At 39.2% G+C, this 17,182-nt stretch overlaps 1 protein-coding gene across 2 annotated transcripts in view; it reads right to left on the bottom strand.

Moving 5' to 3' along the window:
- The window catches only part of b3glctb (beta 3-glucosyltransferase b), a 34,680-nt gene that overhangs the window by 5,741 nt on the left and 11,757 nt on the right, over positions 1-17,182 (bottom strand). For both annotated transcript variants that reach the window (XM_076274253.1, XM_076274252.1), the window contains exons 6-12: positions 16,861-16,972; positions 13,930-14,066; positions 13,726-13,789; positions 11,329-11,457; positions 5,362-5,431; positions 3,638-3,751; positions 744-843 (exon numbers count right to left, since the gene is read on the bottom strand). In XM_076274253.1, coding sequence (XP_076130368.1) covers positions 744-843; positions 3,638-3,751; positions 5,362-5,431; positions 11,329-11,457; positions 13,726-13,789; positions 13,930-14,066; positions 16,861-16,972 — 726 coding nt within the window. The remainder of the gene's footprint in view (positions 1-743; positions 844-3,637; positions 3,752-5,361; positions 5,432-11,328; positions 11,458-13,725; positions 13,790-13,929; positions 14,067-16,860; positions 16,973-17,182) is intronic.

Below are 17,182 nucleotides of genomic sequence, written 5' to 3'. Positions count from 1 at the left end.
TTAGTTCACTTTATTTTCATTTTCTATTTTCATGTCTCTCATTTCATCGTGCCTCATATTTGCTTATAATGATCTTATATCTATATATATAACAACACCTCATTTGCTCTACCTTACCTAAAGCTGACAAATAACACCTGACATTGACAATGACATTAACATAGTAATTTATAATATTGTGCATATGGGGTAAAGATGGCAGACTCAGTACTTAGTTCATTGCACCCTTTAATTACTCAGTGAACTTATATCTGTTAATAATAGGGTCATATTCTTGTCAATTTACTTAGAGCTGACAAATAACACTTATGAAATTGCATAGCTGTTTATAATTGTGTGCTGTAGGGAGATTATTATAACTTTATTACATATACTTATAGCTATAGATATATAGGACTACAGTAGAAGTCAAAACTCTTTATGCATCACTATACGCATTTAGCAGAGAGAAGTAGTTATGATGCATCATAAAACTGACAAGTGAGTCGGCAGATCTTGAAATATTTATAATGCATTATTCAGATTAAAATTATAATCATTCATAATTAGTTGTCATAATGCATCATGAAGTTGGTTATGATGACTTGTGAATACATATAGATGGTAATAATGAGCATTACAATGCTTTATAGACACCTTATAAAACATTATGAATGCATTCATAGGGCGTTATAAATACAATCTTCATAGAAAGTGTTACCTAAAACACTCTTGTGTGGGTAAGCCTGAATACTGATTGTTACCTGATCAGCGTGTCATCATCCACAATCACTAGCCACTGGCACTCAGGAATGTCATTGCTAAAGAAGTGTTTCAAGATGGCAAAGGTTTTCCCACAATGCCCTGCAAGATAAAGAATACATTCTCATGTTATAAAGGTCTGAACATGCATGGATTGGCATCCAAAGTATCCCAACATTAAGTCCATCCTCCTTGACATCCTCAACAGGGAGAAAACATTATTATTATTATTATTATTACAGAATTGATGAGTTTCAACAATGTTCCTAAATTTGCCTCTTTTTGAGGCATGATCTAAAAGAGACACTTATGTGGTACAATCTTCAAATTGATTTTGAACAACATACGTTGTTGTTTGCAGTGGCTGTCCAGTTCCATGGCTCAGTTCTAAACACCTCATGAAAATGTCAATCTTCACAGCATTACATGTCCAACAATATTGCCAAAAGACTCCAGTTAGCATGAAGGCCTATGCATAACCTAGATCACCTCCAATTAGTTGTTGGAGGTGTGTTTGAAAGGTTTTACATGCTTTTTAGGTAGGTAGCTTGACATTTTAGACCAATAACTCCATAATTCAAACTATTAAAGAGACAAAGAACATAATGTAAGAATCTTCAAGCTACTAAACTCCAGAGGTGTCTGTTGTTTCAGTCAGACAGAGACAGGAAGACAATGGAAGAGAGAACAGACGAGAGAGAGAGAGAGAGAGAGAGAGAGAGAGAGAGAGAGAGAGAGCCCAAGTGTGAGTAAGAAGGAGAAAGAACACAGCAGGAATACCATGGAGGGAGACAGTCGAGCAAATGTACTTCACCTGACATGAGAGAATAACACAGAGACGAGATTGAATGGGAAAGGTCAGAGATAGAATGACAGAGGTAAGACAAGAACAGAGCAAAATGTACCGAGGAAATGAGGAGGAAAGGAGAGTAGGAAAGCCAGAAAGACGGAGAGATAGAGAAATCAGACACCTTTAATAGGAGGCACCTGAGGAACCCAAGTGGAAATAGATAATGGGCTACAGGAACATAGTAAAAATACAGGGCCTCCCAAATCACTTAGAAATGTAATCAAACACTACCCGAAGTGCTTGTTGAATGTTATCTCTTTAATTATTAATAAAGACACTTAAACTTGCAATATTTGTTCTATTTTGGAGTAAATAGAGACCACCTATACCAGCATAGTAAGCTGCTTTGCCAATAGAGAACAGTTCTATCACCACAATCCTTTTGGGTCAGAAATGTTGTTTTTAATCTATTTCCAGAATGTTTTAAATGGGTGGGGGTTTGCACATCATCCAGTGATGCCACCTGGGCATGAGATAAAATCCTCACCAGTGCTGACTGGAGTGAAACGGGACCCTGGTATTTAACATCTAATTAAATGACTGTGCAGCAAACAACCCATCTGTAGCCACACATATTAAACAGACTGAGAAGGACTGAGAAGGATATTTTTAAAAAGACCAAGGCAGTGGAAAAATAATTATGTTTAAGCTTAAAAAAGAAAGCAAACTTCATTATGCATCGAGTCAAAACGATTAGACACACCATGGTTTAGTGCTTAGCTTTTTATCATATAAAACACACTACCAATCTTTAGCAGACAAGTCAACAGTGAAAAGGGAGAGGTAAGGAGGATTTTTATGGGGTTTTTTACAAAATAAAATAAGAGTCAGCCAGAGTTCAGCTACACAGGGAAAAGGATGTTTAAAAAGGTCTCCTTCACTCCTGTATCCGGTCACACCTCCGACATAATTGGTCTCTGTGTGAAGGTCTAACTGCAATTGTATTTATGCATTCATGCTTTACCCTGAACTTTTACAGACATTGCCCACATTGCCTACAACCTTTATACAGTATCATCGAAAACATCTATGGCTACAAATTTAAAAAACAAGTTGATTTTATATGCAGGCACAACCATGCCTCCACTACAGGGGACAAACTGGACCAAATGTCTCTATTCCATAACAGCATGGCATCATGAGGGAAACACTAGGAGCTGATTCTGGTGCCAACTGAGCCGGCGATTATTTTTTGCTGATAGAAGACTGACAAGAAGTGAACTTTTTTGATGGGCAAGAAATGACAAACATACAATCTCCCAATGTGACACATCACAAACAAGACAGACCGGTGAGTTTTCCAGGTGAGTTTATGTCCAGTTTTCATGTCAAACTTTTGGAACCAATGCTAAAAGAATTTCTTTAAATCTGTTATCAAGGACATTTGAATAGGAGTATATAAACTTAGCAAATATGTGTTTGGTAGATTATTTCTCTATGGACACATTGCTTTTTGGCAATACATCTTATACCGTTGGAAAGCCTGTTTAGTTTTCTTTCAAATAGTGGCCCATTTGTAAGGAAAATGCACTTGTAAGGAAAATGCATCCATGAAAAATCTCCAGATTTATTGCAACAAGCATTGTTACCACAGAGAAATAATCTAGCAAACACAAATTTCCTTACTTTTTGTGCTCAGTTTATATAGGCCTATTGTTTAAAATAAGAAGATAAATGTAAACTTAAAGCAACACCAAAGAGTTTTTTGTACCTAAAATAATGTTTCCAAAATCGTTTCAGTGGTTCATCAACTCGTAACAGGGTGAACAGCACTTTCTGCATTCGCTTAATCGCGGCCCTCTATCGGCTATAACCGCCCTATGTAAGTTTGCCGGATCGGGTAGCGGATCTGTAGTTCGATGGAATGAGACATGAGAAACTACAAATTTGACTTGCATCTGATGTCGCAATACATCGTACTTTCATAAAATCATGCAACATATTCTACCTTGTCTGTGGACATTGTTATTTGCAAAGTTGGTGCTGGATAAACAAATAGTGCGTGCGACAGAGGGAAAGTTCTTTGGTGTTGCTTTAAGACTGTACCTCTTTCTGTGTTGGGGACCCCCAAGTCAATAGTTGGTATGGAGGGGTCAGTAGAGTCACTGTAGTACTCCAGATAAGCCGCATCTCTGGCCCATGTCTGTTTCACCACAGGGACTGAGAAAGACAGAATCAACACATGATGGGGGTTAAATTCCACCAAAACAAACATTTATTCAACCCTCAGGTTTGTCTGTCTTTTAAGAGCAGTAGTAATTCAGGCAAATGGATTGCAGTTGCTCACATAAAAACAATTTTATCCCTGTGGCACTTTTATCCCTGTCGCTTTTTTAAAAACTCGGACATTAAAAAAATTAAATTAATTTCAAGTCATTATGCAAATCAAGGTCATTGTGGAGCAGTTTGTTACTGAGTTTCCCACAACACTCCAAAGAACATCCGTCCCATTTGACTGTATGGACTGTTTTCATTTGATTACGTTAATCTGCTGAGGCTTTTAGCCTCAACGGAGGGCACAGACAAAAACAACACAAATGAAACTGGCAAGACAGCCGGAACATATAGACAATGGAACAAATAAAAGTTTTGAATTTGAAAAGCCTTTTAAAATAAATCTCCCCTATGGTCATATCCACCTCCCTCATTGGTTCAGAGACATTTACTTATTAATGTCTCTGAACCCAGAAGACAAATCATATTTACCCGTTGGTTAAAAGCAACAGATGGAACTGAGTAACTATGCGTTAGTTCAGGGATTCCCAAACTGTGGTACGTGTATCACCGGTGCTACGTGAACTTCCACTAGGGGGTACACAAGATGAAAAGGGCAATGTTGGAAAGGTGTTAAAAATGATTAAGCCAATGTTGTCTTTGTTCTTTGTGTTTCATAATGTTGTTCTCCACACTGTTTTTTTAGTGTCAGAGCTCATAGACCAGTTGCACATTTTGATTTTGTTATTTGTTATCATGTAGGGTGGCTAATTAAACATGATGCCTGGAATGTGTCAATAGAATGTGTTACGTTTTTATGTTTCAGATGGTGGGGGTACGTGAGCCGAGTCAGGATGTAGGTGGTGGTACGCGGGGGAAAAAAGTTTGGGAACTGATGCGTCAGTTGATTGAGCCTTTGTTAGTCCAAGCAAATGCAGGTAACAAGCATCACATTACAATGCTCTAATGAAAAGATACTATTTCTATTTCGTAAGTCAGTGTATATTGCTAGGAATGACTATAAAACAACAGTTCCAACAGTAAAAATCAAAGTTTGTATGTTATTAGTAATCTTTCCTCCAGCACCCGTATCTCAAAGTGCATGTTGTTGGATACCAGTGTTATGTTGGTGTCAGATAAACCACAATTACCCCCTCTATCCTAGACTGACCGGTGGAGGTCATGTAGGCATAATAATGGCAAAACAACCCAACAGCCACCACAGACAGATGGTTGCACCAGTAAAGATTGAAAATATGCCAGGACTTAGTTGCTGGGCCAAATGTGCCGTTATACATGTATGTCTCCTTATTTCAGTTAGTCATAAAGTTGCGTCAGACTAAAGTAAGCAAAAGCACTATGAAGAAAATCATAGCCATAGTCTCCTATGAGCTTTGAGCAGAGCTATCCGAATCAACCCGAATGAATTGAAGTTTAAGCAAAATATACTTCAATGCAAATCTGACGGGACTTTACAACTAACTGAAATAAGGAGACTTATAACGACACAGCAGTTCTCTTTACGGTCTTGTTTTGCATTGTGCAAATTCACTTACCTCGGTCTGTGTGGAATTTTGTACAGGTTTTTACAGCAACAAAGATTTCTTCCTGTTTCACTGGTTCTCCCTAAAGTTATGAAGAACAGTAAAGGGAATCCATCAAAAAACACTCGCTGCGAAAGAAATCAGGTGAGAACAGAAACTAACTTAGAAGATGAGCAAAACTAAAATATGCTATTCTAGTGTACCAGTACTGTACTTCCATCTGACTCTGATCCTCAGTGAGCAGTAGTGCAACATTAAAATGAATATCTAAGTGCACAGGCATCCTGCTTTGCTCAATAAGGAATTCAATCAAAGCATAGAGAAGCCTGGGATGCAAAGGGCTTCTCTGTGTCTACTAATTAAAACCCAAGGGCCAGGGGACAGAAGAGTGAGGAAACTAAAAAAGGTAAAGACACTGAACCCAATGACTTTCACTCTTGATCAATCACTGGCAGTGGTGTGTCTTGCATGCATTATCTTTAGTCCAGGCAAAGTAAGGTCTGACCCAAAATTAATTGCAACAAAATTTATTTTCTGGCACGGGAGAGTTCTCTCATGTGCAAAGCTGAAAGCACAGAGCAGCTATTGATGAACTGGTGACGTCCAGACTATAGGTCCGTCCATGTTGGCAAGGTAACCTTAGCAAGAGACAGCAAAATCAAAATGTGTTTTCAAATAAGATATAAAATTAAGTGTATGAAGATAAACTATAACTGTACAACTACAGTAGCCACGCCATGTCAAAATAAAATATTGTAATTTTGTATTTTTAAAATACTAAAAAATAGGCTACTGTTTAAAGGGAGCATGAAATCACTTTGTAAACCTTCCATAATCTGTCTATATAATCTATTCCTTCATCACTACACTGACTCTGTTGATTAAGTGGGCAGTGTTTGAAAGCAACAGCTTTTCTCTGCCTACAAGAAATGCCCTGCAAACAAAGTCTGCAAACAAGTTAACAGATCAACTATGCTGACCTGCCTGTAACATCTCATAGCCTACCTACTGTATCGGAAATGTACTAAAAAAGTCAGAACTGAACTTGTCAAGTGGTGCAAACTAACCACCGAATCTACTGAGCACCAAAGAATGTGGGCTTAAAGCAACCCAATGCAGTTACTGTACTTAAAATAACAGCTTCAAAATCATGGTACACTGACATATACAGAAAAATACAGAAAATGAAGTCTCTGACATTAATGAAGTCTCTGTCAATGCATGCCCAGAATGATAACTTTTTTAAAAATGTTGATCAGGTAGGATCATGAGCCTTTTAGTTGATTTTTAATTAGCTGGGTACTGTGTAGGTGCTAAATGGGTTATATTGACACCAATGGATGATATATGAGGCAATTTTTTGAGCAATTTTGCAGGGTCATCTTCCTGAATCTCAATATTCTGAACACAACTGTGAGAAAATTACTAGTACTACTAGTAAATATAGCTGCAAGCAGCAATGTGAGGGCCAAGCAGTGCGCTATAGCAGGAATGGCGTTGCCATGACATGAGCAAGCACTCACAGCAAGTTTAATTGCAATTGGATAAAGAATGGCTGAGAAATAAGCTCATTTACTTATTATAGTGCCCCTAGAGGCGAAAATTACACCAATGTCCTTGTGCGTTCTCACACACAATCAGCTACCATGTCCCTGGACTTTATACACCAAAGAGTTGCTGAGGTGTGAGCTCAATTTGTCTATTACAGCACCCCTAGAGGCCAAATGAGACCACTTTCCTTGCATGTCTTCACAATCAGCTACTTTGTCTTTGTATTAAGTTTGGACTTCATACATCAAAGCGTTGCTGAGATACAAGCTCCCTTCCTGTATTGCAGTGCCCCCTATAGAGGTCAAATGATGGCAATTTCCTATTGAGTCATCACAATCAGATACCAAGAACATGTACCAAGTCTGGACTTCATACATCAAAGTGTTGCTGAGATACAAGCTCACTTCCTGTATTGCAGCGCCCCCTGTAGAGGCCAAATAATGCCAATTTCCTAGTGCGTCCCCACAATCAGGTACCAAGTCTCTATACCAAGTTTGGACTTCATACATCAAAGCGCTGCTGAGATACGAGTTCACTTTCTGTATTGCAGCGCCCCCTATAGAGGCCAAATGATGCCAATTTCCTAGTGCATCCTCACAATCAGATACCAAGTCCCTGTACCAAGTTTGGACTTCATACATTAAAGCGTAGCCGATATGTTAGCCCACTTCCTGTTAGGTGGCATCATAGCCATGTGTGATTGGCTGTCACGGGCAAATAAACTTGAAATTAAAAAAATTGACAAGTATCGTTTGTGCGGCTCGGTCAGAAGATCATCTCCGCCAAGTTCCTTGAAAATCGGATGAAATTTGTAACCGCTGAAACTTTTCGTAGAGTTTGTATTAAATCCAATATGGCGGAGATCCAATATGGCGGAAAGTGACGGGATAGGGGTCGATGAACTCGAGATTCTTCAAGGATTCAGACGCTACCTCAATTGTGAAAATCAGACAAAAGAGTAAAAGGATCACGCGCATGAATGGATGTCCAGCATTGAACTGGTGGTGGCGCTAGAGCAGGGGCGGGCAAACTTTTTGGCTCAAGGGCCACATTGGGTTTTGAAAATTGCCCAGCGGGCCGTACAACAACCCCCCCCCCCCCACACACACACACACACACACACACGACACACACATAAAAAATACATTTTTTATAGCCTATAATTTAGTATGAAAAGTATTTGTTTTAAAATGTCAATTGCTTAAAAATACTGCTAATTTTATGCGGTTTAACAAATGTATAAATTGTGCACTGTCGCTTTAAGACAGTCGCTTTAATTCATGTTTATTTCTCAATGATCTTCTGCCTGCTCCGCTATGGCTAGTGCTGGACCTACGGCTGGGCCCTCTCACAGTTTTTAAATGGTCAGTAGTGGGAACTACTGTTGCCTTCATGATTTCCTTTTAAAAGTTTCTTATAAGAAGGACATATCACTTATCAACAATGATAAGCCAGAACCTGCGGCTCGCTCTCCCTCTCGTGAGGGCAGACGCGTTCCCAATTAAATGGATCGCATAATGTTCACGTTATATCTGCTGCAAAGGAGATAACTAAGAGTTAACTTAGTTTAACATGATGTTATCTCTATTTAACATGATGTTTTGACATTGACATTGTAAACGTTCTCTAAGGAGAGTGAAAAGCAGTTTGCAGTAAAGCTAACCAACTATCGCAGGAAAAAAAATAGCGAGCAGCCTGATAACCAAATGAAATGCTCGGCGGGCCGGATGAAAGTGCTTGGCGGGCCGGATCCGGCCCGCGGGCCGCAGTTTGCCCACCCCTGCGCTAGAGTGTTCAATGTATATGCATAAAAATTGCAGTGAGTGATTGGGACAGTGTCCTGACTAATGGTATCAAGTTTTGTTATGTTAACTCAAAGTACCACGGAGATGTTAGTCCACTTCCTGTTTGGCGGCTTCATCGCCATATTTGATTGGCTGTCACGGGGCAAACAAAAATGAAATCGAAAAATCTGACAAGATTTTGTGCGGCTCGGGCAGAAGATCATCTCCGCCAAGTTCCGTGAAAATCGGATGAAATTTCTGACCGCTGAAACTTTTCGTAGAGTTTGGACTAAACCCAATATGGCGGAGGTCCAATATGGCGGAAAGTGACGTAATAGGGGTCATTGAACTTAGGTCGGTCCAGGGATTCCAACAGTGCCTGATATGTGAAAATTGGACGCACCGTTCAATGGTCACATGCGTGAATGCAATCCAGGTTCGACCCATTGGTGGCGCTAGAGTGTTGGGCATAGAGTTCTGGAAATTAGTGAGAGTGATCATGGGACAGTGCTGAATCAGTGTGCCAAATTTCATAACTTTAGGCCCAGCGGTTCAATTTTCGGCCAGATTTTGACCTGTTGGTGGCGCTAGATGGCTGGGTTTAGAGGTCCGTAAATGAGTGTGAGTGGTCAGTGGAGTGTCCCGAAACTTTCTGCCAAAAAATCTGCACTTTTTAGCCAGGCGTTCTATGGGCTGCCATAGACTCCAATGGCGGAAGTATAATAATAATAGGAAAAGCTAGTAACTCAATGGGTGCCTTCGCAGCTTCGCTGCTTGGCCCCCAATTACTACTACTAAGTCAGCACCAGTCAGAGGCTACATTCATTGTTTTCCACTTTTATGATGTCATCACATCACCAAAAGTAGGCCTATTGGTTTTACCAAAAATATTTGGCAATATTTTCAAACTACAAAAATACACACATTTTGATACAAAATACAAAGCCATTTTCAACCCAATCAAATACAAATTACAAAGTACTATTTTGCTTTTGAAATATGTATTTTTACATATTACATGTATCATAAATACTGCCCATCCCTGGGAGTAGACATCACTTGTTCTGAGATATCATGTTTGATTCAGGAGATATGATGCAATATATAGGCTTAATTCAGTTATAATGGAACATGTACTGGTTAGGGCCATTAGGGTTTTTTGATTATGGTTTTATATCTGAAAATGTTCAGGGCTCTTAACTGTACAAATTCTACAAGTTTCATGCCTTTATGAAAGAATTGGACCTAAATTTCACATATCCCCTGTTCTGTGAAAGTTCAGCAAAACTGCCAAATGTACAGATTTTGGCCATTGACCTATGCATAAAAATGTAAATTTTGACAATGTTCCACCACTTGGAATTTCATGGACTTTTGGTATGTGATATGGGAAGGTTTAATGAACTGAATACAACAAAAATAATTTATGTTGCAATTAGTTTTGGGTTAGGTGCTTTTTTTCCTCACATACTACTTGTCTGTGACTACTTGTTCCTACTAAATGTCAGGAAAAAGCATTTCACACACTTGTGTTTTCAGAGGAAAACTGGAGAGGTGTAATGATGAATGATTCTCAGAAACAAGAGAAAAGGTCTCTGTGGGTATGTTTATGTTTAAGGGTCAAGCTTATTGGGGGACTTCTGCTATGGTCCTGATGGCAAATCACTTGAACATTTTGGAGTATATTTATTTGCATGGCAGAATAAGCAATAACCACACACCCAACCCCCTGTCCCCAAAAAACACCAGGTTTGGATAGGACTCTCTTCAGAGAAAGCATACCAGGCATGCCAGGCAAATACCAGCACAAATGCAAGCAGAAACACTGAGCAAGGATTATGGATACCAGTCTGTCCTTTGAAAAGGCTAAGCAAATAAAATAGGGATAAAGACAGTAAATCAAGTTTCACTTTCCTTGCACATAAACTTAAACATAATCTTCAAATGTCAGCAAAAGGCATCTGTCAAACTTTATGTGACTGGAAATGTTTGTTAGTGTTCAAAAAACAAGTGGACAGGTGTTTGCATTCTTCCCTGGTCTGTGAACACATGCAATCAAGCTCATTAGGGGGCTTAATTAAAATAATTGTGTCAAAGTTTTGAGGACAGCTCACTTGATGTACTGAGACATAAATTAATCTGCTTGGCAGGATATTGAAGAATAAGACACCCTCTCCCCCTTTCCCCAGCAAAACACACATCTGCCATTTCAAATGAGTGCATGCAAGAAAGCAAGGCGATTCAATGACTGAAGCTGAGGTGGAGTGTGAGATCCATGAAGACAAATGCTTATTAGCCTACTGCTAGTTTGTGACCTTCTCAAGTCACCAAAAAAGGTGTGAAAATCAGCACCTGTGTACCTATCTTAAGATGTATATGACTGTATATCAACAATGGCTTGCCTTGCGAAGTTTTTTCTTAAAGAAAACAACATAGACGACAAAGTAGACTTTAAAGTAGAGGTTTAAAATAAGTACATTGAAATATACCTTTGATAATGAAAGAAAATCTACATGCAGTATAAACAACCCCAACATTTCAAACTCCATTCATACAAGCAACAGTGCTACTAACCCATCAATAATAAAGAGATGCATGCAAATACCACAAAGTTTCATTATCAGGAGGATATAAAAATACATACGCAAGTAGGCAGTTTGTCGACAACAGTGGCACAGTGATCACTGACTCCGGACTCCAGCACTTCAGCACAGAACTCTGGGACTGGGGTCAGGGTGGAACCTCTTCCCTCATGCCAAATATAGAGGGCAATCTAAACAAGTCAAGAAAAAAAGCAGAGCATAACCAACAAGCAACGTCACATAAAATCCGCTGTGAAAAAATGAAGGTCATATGAAGATTTTGGTGTGAGATTCTGAAGGAGGGACTGAGATTAAGGTCTCTGAATATCACTGGCAGACAGACAGACCAGACCAGAGACTGATCTACATTGTGTTCATGCCCCTCCCTGTTGGCCTTGCCATGGCAGTGCAACAGCCTTTGGCTGGCGCATGGTCTAATCTGGATAACTGTTCCACACCTGAAGAGGTGTAGATAAATGGCAGGCCTTTTGTCTCCTAAGGAGGGCTGCGTTTTCACCACTACCTCCGTTTGCTTTGTTTTTGTGCATTATGTATGGTCCCTGAATTGTAAGACCTATGTTTGTGAACATTAGTGTCCATCTTAGTATTGACGGACAGGTTGCACTTTAAGCAAGCGCAAGAAAACTCACCAACTCACATTGTTTAGAGTGTTTAGATACATTCCTTCCTTGAATTACCTAGCTCCCGCAAAATTACCTCAGGTTGCAGTGGTCCACCAAAAGCTCTTCAGTCATAAAAGATAAGACCACATCATTAGCCTTGTTTATACTGTGGGCCATCAGTATAAACAGGGCTATTGTGTCTATTAAAACAAAATTCAATGCTTCACTTCAATAATTTAGTTGTTTGTGATGGACAAGTCGCTTTTATGAAAGATAAGCAATTTAAATAATTTCCTTCTAGTAGAAACTGCTTGAGGCTAAATATAACTTTTTCCAGAGAGAGGACATATTGCACACTGGGACAAATGAGGGACAGTCAACATGAGTTAGCAAAGTGAGGGCTGTAATATTTCCCAGAATGCATTGCAAATATGAATGGGTGAGTGTAGCACAAGCATACCAACAGAAGCACAACCCTGAGAAACATATTTCCTTCAAACGCACAGATGACGACCAATAGTGTATGGATAACTGGCTCTCAGGTCTCAGGCTGAACTGATTGTTACACAAAATCTTATGTGACATTTTCATTCACCTGAGACAGAACCGATCAGACCATATGATGTTCTAATATTGTATAGCTAAGTTAATACCGGGAGCTGTGGATTTTTGCAAAACAAATAACTAGCTCTAGGTGGAGGTAGAAGTGCTGTTTTTTTTCTAAAACCGGCTGATTTATGTTGTTCTGTCGGAGTATAGTGTCGGTTTCAGTGAATATGATCCAAAAAATCTTGCCAACTGCTATGAGATACTGGCCAGTGTTTGGAAATTATTACTGATCATGCCATATTTAGGGATAGTGGTCAGGTGAAGCCTATCTCTCTATCATCACATAATCGTGTGTGCCCTTTTTTTAAATAGTAATGATGACTGAAATCACTCAAATGGCCACTGCAAGGGCACAGGGAATTTAGTCTAAATTGATGGCAAGATGAAGACAGCATGTTATCAGAAAATATTTGAAGACAATTTGCAGGCCTCAGCTCGAAAGCTGGGCAGTGGACACACTTGGACTTTGCAACATGACAATGATCACAAGCACAAGCAAATCAACCCCTTCAGTAGCTACAGCAGAAATAAGTGAAGGTTCTGGAGTGGCCATCACAGTCTCTTGACCTCAATATGTCACTTTGAGGAGGTCTCAAGTGTGTAGTTCATGGAAGATAACCCAAGAATTTACGGGACCTGGATGCTTTTTGTAAAGAAGAATTGGCATCTCCACCATCTGAGAAAATAAAGGTATTCATCCATAACTATTACAAAAGACGGCAAGCCGTCATTGATGCTAAAGGGGACAATACACAGTATTATGAACTAAGGACCATCTCATTATTTGCATTATTGCCATGTTTTGCTTGATGAGTGTACTATTCTGTGACGGTTTCATCTGAATCAAATAAATGTTATGTGTTTTACCTGCACTCGTGTTTTCTTAAAAGAATGGTACACATTTAACAAATTACACCAGGGTGTGTAAACTGTGTAAATCAGCACAACTGCACACAGTGCATTCTGGTTAGGCAGAATGACTGGTCAGTATGCAAATCTGGTCATCCCATTCTGGGAAACTGCATTACATTTGATGGATTATGTTATTTGAAGTAGTCACAAAGGGGCACATATCTTAACCGAGCACTCCCCAGTTTCCCAGAACCTTACGCTGGCGCCATATATACTCAGCCATACCCATACTATTGCACGTCCTATTTTCTCAGTCACACAAAACACTCTGTTATAGACTCATATAAGAGTTGCGCTTATGCGTGGCACACCCACCTCATGTTTGAGATCGATGGTGAAGTCTGACTTGGGTGACTCACTGTTGACTCGCTCAGCCAACCTGAATGGACAAAAGCAACTGTTAGGTGAAAGAAGCTCTCCTGTGACAGAGAGAACGGCAGGAGAGTACAACAGGAATCGCAGATTAGCACCTGTTCTCTTATCACAATGACATTCAACCAAAAGGCTTTTTGCGCTAACCTGTTAAGCAGTGGACAGCTCAGTCCCCAACCAGCTGCAAAGTCTGGGTACTTAAAGGAGGAGGGGTCATCGAAAAAAGCATAGTGGTGTATAATAGTTGACTCATCATCATGGAGAGGACTACCAAGAAACCATTCCTAGATATGACAAGGCAGAAAGATGGCCATGTGATGTTGGGTTAGCAACAATAGCAAATATACAACTCCTGGTGCCTTGAAGAGTCAGCAAATTCTGGAGAAAGGTCATTGACATTTGAGCTCAACTGCTAATCAAATTAAAGGAAGGAAGGAAGGAAGGAATGTTTAAACTTGTTGCTCAGCTTCAGTTTGAGAAGCATGAAGTGACATACACTACTACTACTACTACAACAACTGCAACAACAACTATTACTACTATATAAAACCCCAAAACAGAAAAAGTTGGGACATTGTGTAAAACGTGAATAAAAACAGAATGTAATAATCTGCAAATCTCTTAAACTCATATTTAGTTGCAAAAAGGACACAGACAACATATCAAATGTTGAAAATGACTAATTTGACTATTTTGTGGAAAATATATGCTAATTTCGAATTTGATACCAGCAACATGTTTCAAAAAAAGTTGGGACGGGGTAATAAAATGCTGGAAAAGTTGTGTAATGATAAAGAAAACAAAAGGAAGAATGTATTTGCGGAGTTAATCATCTACAGGACATAATATTATTAAAACATTCAGATTAGGGCTGGGATAAACGATTATTTTTTAAACGATTAATCTAGCGATTATTTTTTCGATGCATCGATTAATCTAACGATTCATTTTTTCAGTCCGATTCGATTCGATTATCGATTATCTCCCCATTAATTCACTAATAGCAACTTATACATGTTTATTTACATATCTGAATGAAAAAACATGAATTATTTAACATTGCAATATATGTTTATTGCTCTTAAGATTCCAAAATAAAAGACTGAAGTGCAAGTAACTACAAGTGCAAAGTAGGCTACTGTATTCTTAGTCAGAGGTAGCATTCAATAAAGTTTCAGGTAGTCATTTTAAGACGTTCGTGTGGGAATCATGTGTGGATGCAATTCATAACGTAGTTCAAATAACAGTTTGTACTTCTCCTTTGGACAAGCACTTTTGAGTCTTGGAAAACACTTTTCCATTTCCATCTGGATTTTGCAAACAGAGTCAATAAAATGAGCCCTGCATGAGTAATACAAGCAGCTGCAAGTAAGCATGCTAAACTTGACATCCAAACAGTATTCTAACGTTAGCTTTGAGATAAGGTTACTGCTTGATTGCATACTGTAACTTAACTTCGTTTAGTCTCCTCAATGTACTATGTTGTGATAAGACCTTAGCAGAGTTTACTTTAACTTTAATGCAGCGGTTTTGAACAAATTTGCGCAGCATGGTCACGATGCTAAGCGGATTTAATAGCAATGTAGCCCACTGTGTTCTATGCAGTGCTTCTATGTGGCAACAACAATCCTTCAACAATCGTGAATATTTTGTTAAATGCACATGCAGAGGAGGAGCAGCGGGCTCGTTACGAGAGAGAGCGGGCGGGGCGAGGAAAGGCTGTGTGGCAAGTGCAGCTCAATGAAATTATTTTATCTTATCTTTAATTTAAATAGCAGGCCTACAACATAGAACATCAATGTGTGGTGGCCGGTTTTGATTTCGTGGTGCCCAGCCAGAGATTAGTCAACGTATGAAAAACACTGAAGGTGTAAAATTAAAAATATTTAGCAGCACACGTTATGCTTGACGAATCGACGCTCATATTTTGCGTCGACGTATTTTTTGCGTCGACGTCATCGATTACGTCGACGCGTTGTCCCAGCCCTAATTCAGATAATCCAGAGAACAAGGGAAAGAGCTGAAAAACACACTGGATGGCCTTGGTCTTTTGGACCTCAGATGGCACTGCATCAATACCAGACCTGTTTCCAGACCTGTCATTGTATGGGCTCAGGAAAACCTCTGATAACCATTGTCTATGTGCACAGTTTAATATCAATTAAAAAACTGCAGCCAACATTGTAACAGCTAAAATTGTATTGAGACATGATACAGAAAATACCACCCTCTTATCTGGGCCTGAGCTTGTTAAAAATGGACTGAGGTAACGTGGGAAAAGGTCCTGTGGTTAGACCAATCAAAGTTTGCCATTCTTTTTTGGAAATCATGGACTCATTTGGGCTAGAGAGGAGAGGCCTATCCAAGTATCCAACCTATCCAACTTGTTTTAGTGCTCAGTTCCGAACCCAACATGTATGACGGTGTGGAGGAGCATTAGTGCCTGCAGCATGGGCATCTTGCACATTTGGCAAAGCACAATCAATTCTGAAGGACGACCTTGAATATTTCAGAAAAAACAATGCCAAAATGAATTCTGCACATATTTAAATAGTATTTCTCCATAGAGGAAGAGCAGGTGCTAAGATGGCCTGTCCGCAGTCCAGATTTGTCAAATTAGGTGCATAATGGAATGAAAAACATGACTAAGAATACCCCATACTGTTGAGCAACTGAAATCCTATATTGGGGATTAATGGGACAAAATTTCATTCTCAGAACTGTAGCCAATGGTCTCCACGGTTCCTAAACATTTACAGAATTTTGTTAAATGAAGAGGTGAAGCAGCACAGTGGTAAACATGCTCCCGTTCCAACTTTTTGAAACATGTTGCTGGCATTAAATTCAAAAGTAACATATATTTCCATGAAATAGTCCAAATTTTCATTTTCAACATTTAATATGTTGTCTATGTCCTTTTTGCTGCTAAATATGGGTTTACGAGACTTGTATATTATCACATTCTGTTTTTATTTGCATTTTACACAACATCCCAACTTTTTCTGTTTTGGGGTTGTACTATGTCACAAGCAAATCAGACATGTGCATCAAAATGTGCCATAAATGAGCATACCTCACCTTACCAGCATCAAAATGGCTGAGGACTTGCAGAAGCCTTGGGATTTTCACCACTGTCACCTCCTCGATGAAAAAGATCCAAGAGCAGTTTTTCCCAAAAGTAGCAGAAAGGCTTGACGAGGAAATGTACAGAGTAAAAATACTGAATAAAATGTAGGAAACTGAATAGAATGTGAAAACTAACAAACTCAAAACGTGCTTGGACAGTTGGATAATCAATTAGTGACATTAAAGGAGAAGTTCGGTGTGATATTGACCTAAAGTGTGTTGAAACATGATACCGAGTGTGAACTTTTGTCTCATAGCTCATCTCGGCTTGTCC

This window comes from Alosa pseudoharengus, unplaced genomic scaffold (genome assembly GCF_046254945.1).
Source record: "Alosa pseudoharengus isolate Yale_2024_CS ecotype anadromous, Long Island Sound unplaced genomic scaffold, YU_APseudo_1.1 YU_APseudo_1.1_scf_8, whole genome shotgun sequence".
Taxonomy (NCBI): Eukaryota; Metazoa; Chordata; class Actinopteri; order Clupeiformes; family Clupeidae; genus Alosa; species Alosa pseudoharengus.
This window is presented reverse-complemented; position numbering and strand designations above follow the sequence as displayed.